This window comes from Daldinia loculata (genome assembly GCF_022478755.1).
Source record: "Daldinia loculata strain CBS 113971 unplaced genomic scaffold F4817scaffold_26, whole genome shotgun sequence".
Taxonomy (NCBI): Eukaryota; Fungi; Ascomycota; class Sordariomycetes; order Xylariales; family Hypoxylaceae; genus Daldinia; species Daldinia loculata.
In genome coordinates this window covers 67,613-87,094 of record NW_026054880.1, presented here as the reverse complement: position 1 = coordinate 87,094, position 19,482 = coordinate 67,613, and the positions used below count along the sequence as shown (strand labels likewise).

The window sequence follows — 19,482 nt, the reverse complement described above, 5'->3', positions numbered from 1 at the left end:
CTTCGAGTTCGACCCCCTAACCTGCCTAGACATAAGTGTAAGATGTGTATGATTTAGCTGTGGTACCAACGTGGATCCTAGGTATGTAGACCCCTGGAATGTCTCGGAAGAATGCCGCGGCAAGATAACAGGGATCAATTTCTGACCCGTGTCACAAACAAGACTTATCTCCTAATGTTGTTGGTGTACGAAGTACCATTTCACTAGATCGAGTTCCCTAGAGCTCCCAATCGTATTTTATCCATCAATTAGGTACCTATCTAAGATATCGTGTAAAAGGCCTTCATCGTCGTGTTAGACCTTCTAGGCCATCCTGCTTCTCGCAGAATATGTTGATAGCTTGGATAATCTTGACTTCACCCTTACCCTCCTGGCTCCGAGTGAAAGCTAAGCGCCAAGCACTCTCGTCCTCCACTATATCGCTATAATCGACCGCCTCTTCCTCTGCTTTGCCCTTAAAAACACTCCCAGTTTCACCTTTCCACGGGTTAGCCGGCGTCTCCGCTAACTTAGTCAACAGATGCGGCGCGACGGTGATATGGTGAGCACCCGCGAGCTTCATGACTTCTTGGATGGATGTCAAACTAGCGGGTAGAACCTGGGTCTTGCTCCCGATCTTCTCGTAGTATCGCTGAGCAGAGCCGCAGAAGTCGAATGCTTTATGCTGGTCGACGTAACTAGACGTCGCGCCTAGATCAGCTTTTACACTCACTTGGTGCTACCGGGTAACATATACTTCTCGTCAAAGTGCACTCGCAGCTCATTGATGTACGGTGCGATATAGGTACAACCCACGTGAGCTGCTAGAGCAGCCTGTTCAAGACAAAACATGGTTGTTGCTAATGTGGAAATGCCTTGGTTTTCCAATTCGCGACATGCTTGTAATCCTTCCCAGGTGGATGGTATCTTAATGCAAACCCTTTGGGCGTCGTACGCTGGGTCCAGATCCTTAAATATCGCCACGATGCCTGACATGATAGTTTCCATTAGCGATTCGACGACCACAGTTCAACATCACCTCCGTCACGTTAAGGATGCTCACGTACGCTTCGCATTCTCAATTGTCTTCTGCTTATTGTAAGAGTACTTTGGATTCGTCTGTATATGAGAGTATCCCTTCAAGTAAGGTACTATTCTCAAAGCCAGTTTCACCATCATAGTCTCTACCGCCAGCTCCGCTACGGCCACGTCCGGGTATGACGAACGTTTCGCCGACGCATAGTCGACGGCATCTTCAATCAGCTCGGCGTGTAGAGGCTTTCCGTCTTCGTTAAGACGTATCAACTCGTGGTATGCGATTGCCTTGTATGCTTTTAGCCCCTTGCGTCTCGTAAGGAGGTTGATCTTAAGCTGGCTCACCTGGTTTGACGTACAATCCACGAACGGACCAAGCTGCCTTCTCATACAGCTCACCCCTATCTATCAGTTGATCACTCACCTTCGATATCAAAAGTATCGCAATCCACAGCACTGTATGATCGCAGTACATCGAGCAAGCTCTCCGGCGATCCCATCTTTCACTCTGTCTGGCGACAGTCAACAGCAGCAGTTATTGATATCAGGTTCAACCGACCACTACTTATAGTATAAAGGAATAATGATTAGGAAGCACGATCTCTCCGCTACGTACTTGGTTATTGGATGTTTTAATACTGCCCATCCTCGGCTCAGATACTCCAGAATAAGTTTTATGCTTGCATATACGGACCAGCGATCTCGGACGAGGTGGGGGAACCTACTTTCTATACAAAAAAAAAAGATCATTTGCTAATATCAGACCATTCAAATCGCGGAGATATGTCTAGTAGAAACACACGACCAGCTAGTAGTCTCAAGATGGAACTTGATAGGATATAATTATACTTAAAGGAGACAGTTTATAGGTCATGAGCTCTTACCCCCTCGTCATAATTATTCCTATTACCAACAAGCTCACTTATAACCAGTTGGAACTTCCAACTTGGAAGCTCGGTTGCATTAACCCCGGATTAGCTCGTCTGGACCCCTCGGCCGACATCCGCCTGTGGATCTAACGACGCCGAGCCTGACGCTATTTACTAAAGCGTGACAACGGATATAATTTCAATCTAGATGTTTAGGACGAAAAGGGACCAATCGAGGACTATACTAAAAATAGGGCATTGTGCAATGCGGTGGAATGCGACCTACTTCCTTTGCATGCGGTTTAACTATTCCGCGGCATGTAAATGCGTAGGGCACAGCGAACTCGAGTATTCAACTAATGGTCAATTCGAAAGTACCTGAAGGAGAGTCTTTAAACGATCCAAGGTATATAGATTACTGTTTCACATTCGACCAAGTGATTTTACCTTAAGGACGTTATATAAGGTACCTAGGTTTGCATCTAAATTTGGGTCGTAGAATTGCAAAGTTGTGTCAATAACGTACACTCGTGGCTAAAGTAATGTCCCGAAATATACCTACTCATCTACAGCGTTATAAGAGTCCTGGCATTAGCCCTCCTGTGGCAGTTTTGCTGAGACATCGCTAGGTATCGACGCATCCGGAAATGGATCCTGATTTCTTCGTACTACCAAAATATGAAAGACTCTTGAATGTATATCAACCGAATAAGGCTAAAACATGGTCTACATCTTTTGTCTTCTCGTTCAGTCCACATGAGGAGTGGGTTCGACGGCCGAAAAGAGGTGGAATGGAATGCGTTCGTCTCCGAAATTCTTTTCTTCTCGATGCATCGAAAAGCAGGAATGCTAGTTCAGTTCTCACACAACTAAAATAGGATACTTGGTGAGGATTTACATGGCTAAGAGAACCATCTTTGTCCTTTCTAGATAGCAGTTCAATCATTTCCTTCTTCTCTCGTCGCTTAATTTTTCTAATACGCCCTAAGGCACGCTTTTACACCACATTGCGATACGTCAAGCTATACCAGATGTCGTGAGAATAATCTCGCAGTCGGTATCCAGCTGTTATTTGAACGGGCAACGAGCCCCCTTCCTCTTCTTTCGTAAAGTGCCATCGTGCGTGTTGTCGCCATGCAGAGTTACACAACCACCGCCGTATATCAGCAACCATCTCAACAACTACTTCAGCAACCGCTTGAAGAACAATCTGAACAACCACTTCAGCCTCCAGTTCCGCAGACAGTACCTCAGACGGCACCTCAGCCAAGGGACTACTTCCAACGCACTCCGCCGGTCTTTCAGTCGAGCGGCTTGGCAGCTAAAGTGCCTTTCGAGCTTCGAGCAAATCCTCTCGTCGATAGGAACCATCCGGATTTTATGAGGATAGAACGGTACTTCTTTACATTACTCCGGAATACCAATCTTACTCTTCAGGAGATACTTGATAATACATTCGAGCCTCACGAGATTGACATCCTCGAGCCAGCCAGCCATCCGCCGGAACTGGTTAAGCTACAGAAAGCAAACTCCATTCGTTATCAGCAGATACTAGACACGCGCTTCAAGGGCAACGTCCCTACACTACAACTCAAGTTAACTTTTCTCTACTTCGGGTTACCAATTGCTCCAATGAAGCCCGGGGCGTCTCAAACGTTGGTGATTACAGACCTAGACTTCTTAGAGGACAAGGTCCAGATCGCGACCGACCCTCTCGGGTTCCTAAACGAGTACGCCGAGAGAGCGTACGGCGACCCCCACAAGCATGTTCCTGATCGTCATTTTCTTCAGCTTCCGCCAACACAGGAGTTTACGTCTTTACGTATCCGCCCTCAGCCATATGATGACCTTTCGGCATTGAGACTACGAGGCGGCGCGTTGCCCTTGAAAATGGACTGGGAACCGGAGAGAGATGACACTTCTGAACCACCCACTATTTCTATAAGGATTTTTGGATACCAAGGGTCGATTCTAGTCCAAGTTCACTCCTCGGCATACGAAAGTTTCGTCGAGGCCGTAGACCAGCTCCTGGGAATGAGATACAAATACAACTATTCTATAAGACTTCAGATTTGGCACCAAAATGGCTCCGACACCGAGCCTGTCGCGCAAGCAACAGGCATGATCTACCAGAAAAACAAGAGACCCAGCGGCGTCGACGATATATATTCATTAGTTGAGAAATTATTCAGCCGAGACAATGAGGATGGAAAGTACTGTGGTTTTGTATGCTTCGACAAGGAGGAATCTCCCGAATCCTACAAGCCATCCTACGAAGTTGATCGACAAATTATTCGCGTGTGGGATAATGATAAAAAGAATATGGCATATATGAAAATTCCAAAGTCTCTACTGTCAATCCACAAACCGAATCAATTCAGCTATGAATACTTGCGTGCTATGCGGGTACTCTTCCCGAAATCTCCTCATACGTATTTCAGGTTCTCAGCGAACGGTGAGGAAATAACGTACGGACTGCTCGACCCACCTCGAGTAGTCTGGGATAAGGTTATCCAAGATCATACAACGGAGGACGGATTACCTCTTCTATCTTTTGGCCGAATTGCCGTACCAGACGATGCCGTGCCGGTTTTCGTACCGGGGTTCCACTCCTACGACACCGACTTCTCGGGCGGATTTCCGGTAACCTCCTTAAGCAGAGACGATCTTAAATTAGACGGAGGGGATGACGAAAAAGCTGGGCTATCGAAGCTGATTAGCGCGGTGAACGCCGCCAACCCATTCGCGATCAGCAACAAGAAAAAGATCGGCATCGAAGTCTGGATTCCGGGAGATGAATTCTCAAACTCGTTGATTTCCGGCCAGTTCATCAATCTTGTGGGTACCGAGATCAACGAGCAGACAATATATAATTGGAAGACTGCCGTGCGCAGATATCAAGGGCCAAGAATCCATGCCGAACCTGGAAAGATAAGCATCGCAGCTCGACCCGTGTTCAGCACTTACACAATTAGTGCGAAGAACGATCCTAAACGCCAGTTCTCAATCGATCTCAATGATATAAAACTATCAGAGTTTAAGGAAGAGGTCAAGTCTAAGCTGTTCCCTAGATATCAATTAACGTCGAAGAACCTAGCTCTACATCTAGTGCAGTCAACTTGGTCAACCAACAGGATCGACTTCGCCGTCACTGTAGATACGGACGAGAACGGGTGGAGATGGATTGTGAGACATATCACCGAACCGGACATAACCATATCCCTTGAGTATTGGGTCAGCAGCTGGGGTGAGTTTACAATAGGTCATCTTCGAGAGTAACAATAGCTAACATACAAAATAAAAGCCATAGAAAAGGGATCTACATGGGGACCACGCTACGACACTACAGAGCCCTTCACGCTAACATCGCAATTCGATTCGACGAACAAGGATTTTGCGCCGTATGACCCGCCGGTACGGCGATTGTTTGAAGAATCAAAGAACAATTTAGATGGTGCCGTGAGGGCACAGAAGCTGAGAGAAAGGCTGTTCTGGGATAGCACAAGCATGTTCGCCAGTCCGACCAAGCCCGCATTACCGCTTCAGGGTCCGCCTATCGAGACTCTCATCAGGACGGGGCCCAACGTGCCGGCGTTTACCACCGCGATGCGGACTCCTAGTGAAGTGGCCCGACTCGAAAGAGAAGTCCACACGCTGCGAGGAAATATTCTCGACAGAGTTAGGGAATGCCCTTATAAAGACTGCGGGCAGATTTTCCGCTTCCAAGATGGGAGCAAGCTCGATCGACACTTGCGAGAGGATCACACTACTCTCCAGTGTTTCCTATGCGACAAAGAAAAACATCTACTCCGGTTCTATGATACCCAAAGTATAAGGCAGCACTTTCTTGACAAACACTACAATAGCATTAAGGAGGAGCTTCTCGGGGTCTCTGGGGACCAGGAGCATGGTATAGGGGAGCCCAGATATTGCAACCGATGCGGGCGTGATCAGACCGTCCTGAACAACCCAACCGATAAAGCATACCATAATAGTGTATGCAGGGTTGGCCCGCGCAGTCATGCCGTATTCTGCGGATTCTGTGGACGTACCAAGGAAAACGCGTCGGAAACATGCGAATGCGCCAAGTTCACGAACGAGGAGTCGACGGAGGACGATATAGTAAACTGTATAACTTGCGGTATCGAATACGATTCGACCATGAGTCGGTCTTACCGCGACCAACACCGTTACCATTGTAGGCTACCTGGTGGTAGACCAAACGATTGCTGTCCCGGCTGCGGTATAGGTCTCGCCGACAAGAACGAGGGTGAAAAGTCGTCGCACATGTCTACATGCACCGGATCATCACCGCCACACAACAAACCTACTGATCCCTCGGGTCATGAAGTGCCTCCAAACCCTCCCGTCCCTTCTAAATTTACCGATATTCTCAAGCCTCCTCGTAATGACACTAATATCGTCCCTCCCCCTAAGATTAAGACAAAGAAGTCTATTTCGAGCGAAGTAGAATCGCTTAAACAAAACATCCCCCCGCACCACCAAGATCAACAGGATCCTGTTGATCTTGTTGATCCTGCGCCATCTGAAACTATAGAAGATCTTCTTAACGTCCTAGGTCAAGACGAGCCTTCTATCGAGTCTTCTATCGAGTCTTCTGTCGAGCCTTCTATCGAGCCCGAACCAGCGGAACCGCCCTTACCATGGAGAGAAGCAACAACATCGGACCCACTCCCATCTCGCCGATCCAGTTCTCCTCCGTGGGATGAATTTCTCGAACCGCAGTCGGAACCCTGGGCGTTCTATCCGGAAGCCGACTGGAGATGTTCCCGATGCTTCAGGGCTGCAGGAAAAAGCATGGATCACATAGAGGTAAGTACACGCCCGACGCACTCAAGGTTGGCGAGACAAGCTCACACTGAAATCGTGATAGATGCACATGTATGAGAAAGGGTCTTGTAGAATCCGTCGCACCTTGGGCACCACAACATACGGCCCCGTGCCTAACCGTAGCGGATGGATCCTCCCTGACGAGAAATTTGACTTTAGGACGGCGTATTATAAGTTTGTCAGCGAATATCCGGCATACCAACACACCATGTTCCCGGTGCGCAAAGAGAGCATCAAGTCGGTCTGGGAAGACCCTTACACCTTGAAAAACGCGACCGGTTCCATCGAAGACGACCCGAACTACACAAGACTGAAATACACGGAGACTCCGGGCGATGAGCTACCATGGCCGCCGTATAAGGGTTTGGCAATACCGCTAAACGGACCGGAACCGGAACCGGATTCACCGAAAGTTAAGATCTTCGTACCCGTAGACAAGGAGGAATCAGAGAAAGTAAACAAAGACGATAGTAAAGGTATTGAAGAGCTTGATGAAGAGCTTGATGAAGAACAAGAAAAACTAGCCGACCCGGAAGAACTAGATAGTAACTCCAAGGTCACGATCCCACCAGAGGACAACATCCTGGCGTCGACGGAAGAAGATGACAGTAGCCTAGTAACCTCCTCAAGCGAATTTGAGGAATCAGATGAATCAGAGCAATCGGCGGAAATAGACGAGGACTACGATCCGACCAAGCAACCGGCTGAGACAGGAGACGAACTCGAGGAGGAATATTCGGAGAGAAGCGCCGTGGAAGACCCTATTCAAGAACTAGAAACAGTTCCGCCCGAGAAGTCTAAGAAGCGTGCCACACCTATAACACCGCCTTTTGATGCTGAGGACCGTACCTCATGGCCGTCTGTTAAAAAGCGTGTCGTGCCACCGCCTCCAGAGGTTAAAGCCGAACCTATTCCCATTAACCTTGACCCTCCTTCACCCCATGGGATTGACTACGTCCCATGGATCACCCCGCAACCGATCAAATCTCCTCGGTCGGAAAAGAAACGTATTCAGTTACCCGAATGGGATCCCGTCATCTCGGTCCCTCCCATCTGGGACGAGATGAACGAGCTTGCCCGAAAATTTGGACGGGGTTCCCAGCCGCCGCTTATGAAACCATTTATATCCAGTGAGCCACATTTCAAGCGATCTGCATCTGGACCACCTTCAGCCAGGCCCCAGACTCGAGGGAAAGATTCCTTTGGCAAGGGCAGGAAGTAAAGAGGTAGCTAGCATTCACCACCTAGCGGGAGGAGGCGAATAGAATTGAGATGGAGGTGCGTGTGTCGATTAGAGAGGATGAGATGTACAAGAATAGAAGCGCATTCGATCATTATGGCTTGGATTCACGGCTTGTATTTTCTTTTGTCTTTGAGAAAGGGGTTTGGCCCGACCCAGAGTAGCTAACTAATCTTCATCTCAGTTTATAGTTAGCCCTCCGATAACAAATGTGTTAATGAGTAGTATTCTGATTCGCAGACTGTCTTTCCGTAGTGTCCTCGCGTGATATACCGTTGACGTTGATTCTCTTCTCAATAGGATAGTGCTTAGACTCGAATTTCCATGTTGTTTAAGTACTTACCTAACTTATATTGTACTATTCGCTATTAATTCGATATCTGACTTCTTAATTCATATATCAGATCGTCTATAAGACAAATACTACCTCTTATTTCAAGGAGATCGATCTACAAGCTTCGCCAGAGCGATGAGAGCGACGGCATCACTACAACATCAAGCAACGCACAAACCTCAGCAAATCCTTGCCGTTGCATTTTAGCACGTTAGTTCTTGGGTAAAATAGTAAAACAGAGCACCTCTCCTTTCGATTCAACACGCCACGGTATCAATGTTATTGGTCTATATGACCCCGGCCTGATCCCCGATGCCCAACCTTGAATTGGTATCATGTTCTGAAAAAAAGGGAAACGAGAATGCATTCGCGTAGCCTAGAGCATTTCCTACTAGCCTTAGAAAATAGACAAAGTAGAATAGAACGACCACTTCCAACTTGCAAGTTATGTAAAAGGTAGCTAATGGTGGACATGCCTCATTCCCAACTAAGAGGCGTTTATGCACAAGTCCCTTCCGACGTAGCTAAGATTGATTATGATGATGCGGCGGTGGACACCGTCGCGCTAAGAGACGTACGTTATTAACGAGGCCGTCGACTAGATCTTCGTATCTATTCGGTTTCCTTTGCATGAGCATACGTCCATGCTCAATTAGATGACGCGCCTCTAATTCCACCTCGAGCTCGTGCTCCTTTGCAGCACCAGCAGGTGCTTGGCAGGGTTGGCTACCCGATGTCGCGGGTCCCTGCTTCACCTGCGTCAAATCGACCTGGTAGAAACCGTGCTTATAACTGAGTCGATCCTTAATACGGTCCGGGGGTCGCTCCTTGTTGGGGTTCTGGCCGCGCTCGATCTCTTCGACCGGGCCGTCCCAGTCCCATTCTAGATTGATACTTATGCGGCAATCTAGGGGTAAGTGAGGGAAATGTATGTTTAAATCGGCAATTCGAGCCTTGACGATCTTGGCTAAAACATTGTTGGCATTCTGTTCGTGGGTGGTGACGCGAGCTTTTATAGGCGCGCCTTGCTGCAGCAGGCCAGAAATGCAGGCTGGAACACGTTGACGCATATGGGGCGCGAGTTCGTAAAATCGATCAACCTCTCGGCGATGTACGTAATGTACTTGTACGCGAGAGGCTGCAGCATGGCTACGAGGGAAAGAGGCCTTCACCTGCTCGTTCAAGAATTCATTGAGCTCGCGATGCTGGTTCTATCGTAGGAGTTAATTAACAAGTCAACAAGATTAGATGAGCAGAAAAGCAACTTACCTCGGTCATGGAGCTACGAAATGCAACCCTGGTACTGTCTAGCACACACTCGCCGGCCCTTGTTCCGGGATAGTAGATGCGGTCATTGGTCATCTTGTCGATGATAGTACCGAGCTTAGCTTCGATCTCGAACACCGCGCCCCGGCTATGGATTTCTTCGAGATGGGGGAATTGAAGCACGTTGATGCCTAAAAAGTCAGCAACCTCGCGACATACAATATTCTTTGGTGTCTCGTTCCCAATGCTAGGCTCCCACGGGAACGGCTGGCCATTGAATGTAAAGGGGTCCTTAGCAACCGCAGGGGTAGGCTCTTCTGCCTTAACCCCAGCTACAGATCGTACTGTTTCGGGTGAGGCGTGTCGAGAAATATGATCTGACTTCACATGTCCGCCGACATCGTGTTGATTGTTTCCGTTGGCTAGCCCGGGTGCGTTGGTCTGTTGGCGAATGTATTGTTTCAGAGCAAAATTACGACTCGTTACTTTGGGTTGATCGGGGTCTCTACCACTCTGCGCCCAGATCGGCGGCCTGTCGTGTCGGACACGTTTTCGGTGTGGTGTCATCGGCGGTACTGACGGCTGCACCGCAGCAGCTAGCGAGACAGCACGGTTACCATTTAGCTGAGGAGGCGGCGGAGCCTTCCGGCCGTTCTCAAGCTCGTCGGGTCCGAGGTCTCTATGCTCCAGTTTTCGCTTCGCAGGAGTGCCGACGTGTTGGGGTTCCATCATGTTATTAACGATAGGAGCTTGTGGAGGACGTTGGGGATTGTAAGGATTTACGTCGCTGCTAGTAGAGGAAGGGCGATGGCCACCGTTGCTGGGTAGACTAGGAACACGTGTTTTAGGTGAGACACTGACGCTTCTATCACGTTCACTCCGAGACTGTGACCCGCGGTGTTCGGCAACAACGTCGTAAGTGCTGTGACTGCTGCCACTTGGCATTCGCTGGATAGGAGCCGGAGGCGGCGGTTTAGGCGACGTCTGCACCGGCTGAGGAGGGTAGGCAGCAGAAACAGTAGAGGCCCTTTTTTGGTACGGACTGGGAGGCTGCTTATAACTTACGGCAGGCGATAGTCGCGGAGGCAATGGTTGCCCAAGAGGTGTTAGAGGTTGAGATGGTTGACGTTGGTGCTGGGTTTGTTGTTGTTGTTGCTGTTGTTGTTGTTGTTGGTCAATGAGAAGCGGATGAGGATGTATAGTCGCAACAGGACTGCCTTGAATATAAGGGGGCCCATATGGAGCCGATTGGCTATGCGCAGACGTGGGCGTAGGAGTGGATTGGATCGAATGGGATCTTTGATGCAAATATTGAGAACTACCACCGGGCGTACCTACAGGAGGTGTTTGTGGCGGTGGTTGCGCTTGTTGCTGGCTGTGTGCGTAAGAAATGGAACCGTGTTGTGGTTGGGGATTGTTGTAACTATCACGAGAATAAGCACCCACAGGTGCACTCGGACCAACACCCGGACCAGCGCTAGCACTCGGTGGGCCGTATTGGTGTCTTTGCACAGGGCTCACGGGTGGCTGCTGCGTTGGAGGGAACGGATAACCTCCGCTTACGGCACTAACAGACGAGGTAGGTGTTCGTCGATAGGGTGACGGTGCCGATATTGAAGCGCTTCCCGGTGACCGTAAATCGTGAGAGCCCGGTGGCTGGAGCGGAGGAACAGGTGGCCTACTGGCAAACGCGTTCGTCGGGGGGTTAAATGAGGTTGGGGATTGGTACGGGCCAGCAGAACTCGGAGTACGACTTGGAAGATGAGGAGGGCCGGGGGGAGGATATTCGTGGGGATGTTGGCCTGGTGAGGCGCGAGTCGAGTGGCCGTAGTCTCTAAACGACTGAGGATGTGGACTAGCTCGAGCTGGTGTCGAGGGCGCGACTGAGTTCGAGTTCGAGTTCGAATTCGAGATCGGGTTCGGAGTCGATATAACAGACGGTGATGTCTGTAAAGATGTTTGTAAAGATGGTTGTTGAGGTTGCTGTTTTTTCAATGCGCCTCCGTCTGGTCCATTTAGTACGTCGCGTAGATCCATCTTCGCAATATTGGCTGTTTGCTCTCTTGATGATAATCTTCCTTGTTGGTTTTGGTTTCGTCTCTTCTTTTCTTCGTCGCACACTTTTTCTTTTCCTACACCGGACGATCGAGTTCGCAACAATATACATATACACTTATACCACTTCCACACGCATGCAACCGATAATATATGCGCGCGCTATCTGGGCCTCTCCTCTCTCTTATCTCCCTTCTAACTCTTTAACTCTCTTCTCTATCGCGCGCGCGCACACAATTACTCTTCGCTCGTACTCAAGTCGGCGTACTCTAGCGTTATCGATACATTCAGGTGACAATATTCGGTTATTTCGGACGAGGCAACCAATGCGACGGATTGTCGATGATGGCCTTGTATATGCTATGTGGCATGTAAAAGTCGGTGGATGGTGCAAACGGAGGAGATGTCAGTTTGTCGGTTTGTCGGTTTATCGGGTTGGGTTGGATGTCCGCGCTTTGGAGCCAATATCGCGAAGAAGAAAAAATATCAATTTTGCATTTCCACCCTCTCTCTAATCGGATCTACCCCCCCAAAGTAATAACAATTCGCCTACGTTGCTATCGCGGTGTAAATAGATATTATAAGAATTATGCGCAATAATCGACGGCGGTGATAGAATTGTCTGATGGGTATTATTCCTAGTTGTACAAAATTGGTCGAATTATAACAAAGATTAGTTCCAGGGATGAATGCGAAAGCGTGCGTGACATGATGAATCGATCAATCAGTAGAGCTTTGATTTTTTTTTTATTTTTTTTATTCTCCTATCCTTGCATTGGATATCGAAAGTACAAGTACGTAGGGTGCGGCGTTGCAATAGTGTATATCTAAGTACCTGGTACTAATAAAAGCCAACATAAAATAGGTATAAGGTACCTAAATTAAGGCAGGAAGTTTATAAATACAGCTTCTTAGATATGCCATGTGACTGCTCTTTCTATAGCGATAAGAGAAAGGAGCGTCGAATCCATCGAGTCTCGAGGAAGGATCCGCCTCAAAGGATACCTATGTATCCAAACTCCTAACTGCACGACGAGTTCTTGTTTAAGACTCTTACCCCCTTCGAAGATACGCCATCGTCTGATTGGCTACCTCTCTAGGTTCTTAGGTATAGAGCCACTTGCGGCTTATCTCCTGGGGCTGGTGTACTTCATGTTAGGTACCTACCTTAGATAATGGGTATTAGGTAATCTTCAGGTTGCCAAGGCAGGCAGGCAGAGCTGCGCCTGACGTGGACGTGCTTCTATCCAAGCTTCGCATCTGTTACATCAAAATCCATTTGAAATAACTTCACAATTAACCTCTTGAATAATTCACCACATAAAAATAGATACAGCATCACACCAGTCGCATTGCACAGCACGGCGGACGTAACCGCCGGTACAATCCCGTAATCGGCTCAGTTCCGTTCCATATATTCTTTTATTTTCTCCCATTTCCAACCGCCGAAAACAGTCGTCTGCTAAACGTCTCTCATACCTCATCACCTATACACAACCGATTTCAAGATGCCTGGTTTGGTCACGGCTACTGGCGTGCTAGCGTTCCTAGCCGATGAGGAGCCCGAGCTTAAGGTGTTCGCGCTACAGACCCTCAATGACGATATAGACACTGTTTGGTTCGAGGTCGCCAGCGCTCTAGGCCAGATGTAAGCAAACTTTTGCATACCACCCAATATCCATCTTCGTATAATTAGATTCTAACCAGCGGGGATCCTAGCGAGGCTCTCTATGAGGATGAATCCTTTCCCGAACGCAAGCTGGCCGCCCTCGTTCTCGCCAAGGTCTACTACCACCTTCAAGCCTACGATGAGAGCATGTTTTTCGCCCTAGCCGCGGGTGAGCTATTCAAGCTCGACAACCCCGGAGAGTTTGAGGAAACCATCATCTCCAAATGCGTTGACCATTACATCGCTACTAAGAATGAGAATCACACCGTCGTCAGCAAGAAGGATGGGGACGCTTCTCTGCCTGCCCTCGCTACGGCTTTTTCGAGTACTACCACCGACGGCAACGCCTCCGCCCTCATCTCGCCCACGACTCCCTTCTCCCAGTCCACCCTGCCGTCTAAGTCCCTTCTGTCTCGCGCTTCCACCGACAATACAATTCTCGAACCTTCCTTCGAACCCCAGAAAAAGCAGCACCGGTCGTCCTCTATCGCTTTGACCCATAACGAACTTGACACCCGACGTGCCATTGACAGCGTTATAGAACGATTGTTCGAAAGCTGCTTGGCAGAGAGGCGTTACCAGCAAGTTGTAGGTATCGCTGTCGAAGCGAAGCGGCTCGATGTGGTCAGCAAGGTTATCCAACGCGCGGACGATGATTACAAGCGCAACAAGGGCAAATCCGCGCAGGAAGACGCCATGGGCCCTGCCGAGGAGCTTCTCGATTACTGCTTAAATATATGCATGGACGTTGTGCAGGAGCGAGCTTTCCGGGATGACATCTTGCAGCTTATCCTCGATATTCTCACTAGCGGCCGGGCTAAGGATCCTGACTACTTCTCCATCGCTAAGTGCATTGTCTATCTTAACAAGGACGAGCAGGCCCGCACGGTCATACAGCATCTCGTCAAAAGTGAGACCATCGAGGCTACCGCCATAGCTTACCAATTTGCTTTCGACCTCTACGACAACGGCACGCAGGAGTTTCTGGGCAAGGTCATCTCAGGCTTACCCAAGGGCGAGCCACCTGCTGAGAAGAAAGAGGACGAGCCCACCGGCGAATCCGAGAGAGAACCCTTACTCGGAGATTCCGATGCTGGAGAAGTCGATGAGAAGAAGGCCGCGATCTATAAAAATATTCGCTCCATCCTCGACGGCACCAAAACCATCAAGCTCAACCTTGAGTTCCTCTACCGCAACAACCGTACCGACTTGAGTATTCTCAACAAGGTTCGGGACAGTCTAGAGGGCCGACATTCCATCTTCCACACAGCTGTCACTTTCTGCAATGCCTTTATGAACCAAGGCACGACCAACGACAAGTTCTTCCGAGATAACTTAGAGTGGCTAGGCAAGGCCGTGAACTGGTCCAAGTTCACTGCCACCGCGGCTTTAGGCGTTATCCACCGCGGGAACCTCTCCCAATCTAGGAAGCTCCTAGAGCCCTATCTCCCCCGAGGTGCCGGTGGTATTAGTGGCGGCTCTCCCTATTCGCAGGGTGGAGCCCTCTATGCGTACGGTCTTATCCACGCGAATCACGGTGCTGACGCCTTGGACTACCTTAAGACCCAGTTTATTGCTGCCGAGGAAGAGGTCATCCAGCATGGTGGCGCCCTAGGTCTTGGTCTCGCTGGCATGGCTAGCGGAAACGAGGAGATCTTCGAGAATCTCAAGGCCGTTCTTTACGCCGACTCTGCTCTGAATGGTGAGGCTGTCGGTCTTGCGATGGGTCTGATCATGCTGGGTACCGGAAACGTGAAGGCTCTGGAAGATATGGTTGCTTACGCGCACGAAACATCCCACGAGAAGAGTGTACGAGGTTTGGCTCTAGGTATGGCCTTGATCATGTATGGCCAGCAGGAAGGTGCGGACGTCATGATTGAAGGTCTCCTGATGGATCCGGATCCATCGTTGCGATACGGTGGTATCATGACTGTGGCAATGGCTTACTGCGGCACCGGCAGCAACAAGGCGATTCGAAAGTTGCTACACGTCGCCGTCAGTGATGTGAACGACGATGTTCGGCGAATTGCAGTCATGAGCTTGGGTTTCATCCTGTTCCGCAAGCCCGGAAGCGTGCCTCGCATGGTCGAGCTCCTCTCCGAATCATACAATCCCCACGTGCGTTATGGCTCCGCCATGGCGCTCGGTATCTCATGCGCGGGAACAGGACTCGACGAGGCTATTGACCTTCTAGAGCCTATGATGAAGGATCCCACCGACTTCGTCAGGCAAGGTGCTCTGATTGCGCTGGCCATGATCATGATCCAGCAGAACGAAGTGATGAACCCCAAGGTTGCGTCGATCCGCAAGACACTGAAGAAGGTCGTCGGCGACCGCCACGAGGATGCGATGACCAAATTCGGCGCCGCCCTCGCTCTAGGTATTATCGACGCCGGTGGACGTAACTGCACAATCGGCCTGCAGACCCAGACGGGCAATCTGAACATGGCCGGCATCGTCGGTATGGCCGTGTTCACGCAGTACTGGTACTGGTTCCCCTTCACTCATTTCCTGTCTCTGGCCTTCAGCCCAACCTCGATCATCGCTCTCGATCACGAGTTGGATATCATCGACGTCAAGTTTCACTGCGCTACCAAACCAAGCCTGTTCGACTACCCACCGGAGCAGGAGGTTAAGGCGGAAGAGGGACCGGCCATGATTGCTACCGCCATTCTCTCCACCACTGCCCAGGCCAAACGCCGAGCCCAGAAGAAGGAGAAGGCGCAGCGACGAGAAAGCATGGATATCGACTCCACTGCTACCCCGACCACTTCTAAGCCAGGTGCCACCGGTGATAAGATGGAGGTCGACACGAAGACCAAGCCAGGTGAGGACACTAAAGACAAGAAAGACGGCGATACCCCCGCGCCAGGAGATAAGGAAGGATCAACGCCTCCTGCGGATATCAAGAAAAAGGCGGAGAAGGAGAAGCCGGGCTACGATATTGAAAATATGAGCCGCGTCTTACCCGCGCAGCTCAAGTATATCAGCCTCGCCAAGGGTCGTTACTGGCCCGTCAAATTAGTGAGACCTGGTCCATTAGTAAGACGATCGACAACTTTTACTCGCTTCATAATGCTAACTCTGTATGCAGCCTACCGGCGGTCCTATATTACTACACGACACGCAGCCCGACAAGGAAAAGGCGCTTATCGAAGAAAAGCTCAAGAAGGTAGCAACAGAGAAGGCCCCTGTCGCCGGTGCTGGTTCACGCAACCCGCGATCCGTTGAGGAAGCGCTCCTCAGCCGGCTTGGACGAGACCAGCTCGCTACTCCAAGCCGGAACACGAGTGGCGCCGCTGCCGGTGCCGGTGTACTGACTGCCATCGATGAGGATGGCGAAGGAGACGAAGAAGCGCAACCTCCTCACGATTTTGAGTACTATACCGATGAAGAGGAGGATGACTAGACGTCGCATTCTAGATAACGACAGCCGTGTGAACTTGTATCTTAATTGTAACATAGATGATCCAGTCCCGCGAAATAATTACCATGGCGTCCTAAGCCTAAATACTCTGATCTTCAAACTCTGATCGAGCTAGTACGTCGACATCTGTTACTCGAGCCCGACTGCTGTAGGCAAATTGTATCATCTCTACACTAGATACTAACTACGCATTCTAGTAGTTAGAGTGCACACCAAGGGGGTTTGCTCGAGTCTCATCTACTTGAATAATTTCTCGTGTAGGTTCTCACTATACCTAGTTCTCTTAGATAATATAAGAGATCCCTCTCGAATCTAGCAGCTTTCTGCCCCCTTTTAAATATGGATAGCCCCGTTCAGAGTCACATGTTCCTCCGTCATTATTAATCGGCCTTAATCATTTTATGAATTTCAGAAGCGTATAGGTACCCGTTCCATGGATTCTTGTATTCGTACGCGCTACTAATGAACAAAGCACCCTTACATCCCATCAGCAAGCATAGCATTAACCAGTTGAACATGGCGGTCCCCGTTTGTCTCGCTCCACTCGCTCTCGTAGTTTAGACCGTAAGGCCAAAAGTGACCGCCACCACAGCTTATCTTAGCACTAGAACCATCCCACGACCGAAGCAGCGGCGTCGCTTTCGGCCAGTTGTTAGCCGCGCAGTGCTGATCGAAAGCAGCCGTCTGTCCGACTCCAAGCGTGTGAGCTATCTCGTGCATCGCCGTGCGCTCAGTCATGTAGGACCGGTCCGAGCCGAATCGAAGGTCTCCGTTGTAGTTGGCTTCGGCCGTGGGTACGCCGGGAGAATAATAAACTCGGATAGTCTTGCTAGCGCTCGTGAAGCGGGAGTATCGCGCAACAGCAAGCTTCATGGCAGATTCGATGCGAGTATACGCCTCCGATTGGTCAGCCGTCGGGTTGGAGGCTTTCTGCAGCGTCCATGTTATTGCTCCCGACACGGCGGAGGCGTAGGTCAGCATTGCGGCAAGGATGGAGAAACGCATGACGGATGGCGATCTTGTAGTGTTGGTGATATCGATGGGATTTGTGTAAATCAGTTCGGAAACGATCTACACCAAAAGTCTGGCAGTTTACATCTATATAACGGTTTCTTCTTCCCCTGTCGATCCCCATGAATATGTTGATTTTAATATAGCATTATCTTGTTCCTTGATATGCTCTTCGTGGATTAATAGCCCCGGTGGGCGTTTTGATAAATGCAAAGAAGCTCGTATGGTGGTATTAAGCCGCGGAATAATATCCAGTTCATCCACTTGGTATCGCTACCTTCCTAGGGTCCTTATGATTCTCGGACGATTGCCCTCCGATAGAGATCATATTGAAGCAAGCCTCGAGATCTTGGCATCTCGGGCTAGAAGCCGCTCTTGTCATGGTTCCTTGGCACGTATATGCCTTCTTTTACGAATGTAACATATTATAAGTGAAGTCCCGAGGCTAAGATCTATCCACATCAACCATGGCTGGGTTTCGGATTGTTGGTATGGACCTCACTAGCTTACAACCAAGCTACAGCTATAAGGTCCAAAACCACCGTGTTAATACCAAGCGTTTGTTCATTTTTAATTTTACCGCGTGATTAACCTTCGAGCACTTGAGTATAAATACTTATCAAATCTTAAACACTGTTGAATATCTTTAACCATAGTAGATTCAAGACTATTTAGAGCTAGAAGGGATATGCTATCGATAGTCTAATCTTATAGTCATGTTTAATAAAATACAGATCGAGAATTTGTTTAATAGAGGATACGATACGACTAGAGCCTTTATGCTATTTCTAATATCACGACCTTAAAAGTATTTAAACCAAAATATCCCCCCGGTTAACATATTGTATAAGACATGTAGATGCGTTAAAAGAGGGAGGATATCTGTAAGCTCTCACTGACAATTGAGAGAAAACAAACCTTATGAATACCGTAATAAGCCAGCTACCGGCTCGGGACCGACATATCACAGGTCCCGAATGCCGTGAGACCGTCAGGCTGTCGGGACTCGGAAGGAAGCGAGACGGAAAGGCGTGGGTAGCTGTATAGGTAACGGTTAGGTACCTACCTTACCTAACACTAGCGGTATGACCTGACCAATTAGGGCTAATTATACAGGTAGATGCAAGAGCTTACAGGGGCAACAGGGGATTTCTAGCGGTGAACGACTTCCACTAATATTCTTCGAACCTTCTCCTTGCGCCGTCATCCCTCATTCCATCCATCAGCCAACCATTCGTCATCCAATCCTAAGCCACCAACCTACAATCTTCAACCGACCTTTTCTTTCAACCGTCACCTACGTGTGTCCCTACTGCTCGCTTGTAAAGTAGCATCAATTATCGGTGAGTACCAAGGTAAGTGAAGACAGATAAAGCATGCGTGTAGAGACGTAGTTCGTCTTTCGTAAACGCTGCGAGATCGGACTTGATTGAATTTGTGGTAGGCTTCGTCTCTTATCGGCCATGTGCCCAACAGAGTTCGTCTTCGCTTTTCCGTCCGGCTCGCAATGTTTACAACTCGTCGTCTACCCATATATCTCCCTTTTCTCTTAACCCGTCATCTTTTTTTTTTTTTTTTTTTCACTTACATCGGTCATCGCCTTGTATAGAATCACAGTTTGGCGGCAACCGGCAACCGAAAGATTATTGATTCCCGGCGGTTTCTATTTTCTTGACTCACGTTTATAATTTTTTTTTAAGATTTAGTCCTGTTCGTGTCTTGTTGTTTCTCTTCGTACCTCTCTCC

At 49.1% G+C, this 19,482-nt stretch overlaps 5 protein-coding genes across 5 annotated transcripts; 2 read left to right on the top strand and 3 right to left on the bottom strand.

Annotated features, from left to right (window-relative positions):
• Positions 1–283: 283 nt before the first annotated feature.
• F4817DRAFT_358898 (putative transaldolase) lies at positions 284–1,514 on the bottom strand (the record flags this gene model as incomplete). Its single annotated transcript, XM_049306084.1, has 5 exons — positions 284–677; positions 737–968; positions 1,047–1,302; positions 1,360–1,399; positions 1,435–1,514. 5 exons carry the CDS (start codon positions 1,512–1,514, stop codon positions 284–286), a joined length of 1,002 nt encoding a protein of 333 aa, XP_049158752.1.
• Positions 1,515–3,017: 1,503 nt separating this feature from the next.
• Positions 3,018–7,956, top strand: F4817DRAFT_358897 (uncharacterized protein; the record flags this gene model as incomplete). Its single annotated transcript, XM_049306083.1, has 5 exons — positions 3,018–4,228; positions 4,265–5,130; positions 5,188–5,879; positions 6,510–6,716; positions 6,778–7,956. The coding sequence occupies 5 exons, from the start codon at positions 3,018–3,020 to the stop codon at positions 7,954–7,956; spliced, it is 4,155 nt and encodes a 1,384-aa protein (XP_049158751.1).
• A 654-nt stretch (positions 7,957–8,610) lies between these two features.
• On the bottom strand, positions 8,611–11,894 carry F4817DRAFT_114205 (mRNA triphosphatase CET1). The gene is made up of 2 exons (XM_049297523.1): positions 9,578–11,894; positions 8,611–9,519 (listed from the first exon to the last, which is right to left on the bottom strand). The coding sequence occupies exons 1-2, from the start codon at positions 11,609–11,611 to the stop codon at positions 8,833–8,835; spliced, it is 2,721 nt and encodes a 906-aa protein (XP_049158750.1). The 5' UTR covers positions 11,612–11,894; the 3' UTR covers positions 8,611–8,832.
• A 1,077-nt stretch (positions 11,895–12,971) lies between these two features.
• Positions 12,972–16,955, top strand: F4817DRAFT_114143 (26S proteasome regulatory complex, non-ATPase subcomplex, Rpn2/Psmd1 subunit). The gene is made up of 3 exons (XM_049297520.1): positions 12,972–13,277; positions 13,349–16,340; positions 16,393–16,955. Exons 1-3 carry the CDS (start codon positions 13,138–13,140, stop codon positions 16,705–16,707), a joined length of 3,447 nt encoding a protein of 1,148 aa, XP_049158749.1. The 5' UTR covers positions 12,972–13,137; the 3' UTR covers positions 16,708–16,955.
• On the bottom strand, positions 16,915–17,845 carry F4817DRAFT_114150 (uncharacterized protein). The gene has a single exon (XM_049297521.1). The coding sequence runs from the start codon at positions 17,728–17,730 to the stop codon at positions 17,203–17,205; it is 528 nt and encodes a 175-aa protein (XP_049158748.1). The 5' UTR covers positions 17,731–17,845; the 3' UTR covers positions 16,915–17,202.
• Between the last annotated feature and the right edge of the window lie 1,637 nt (positions 17,846–19,482).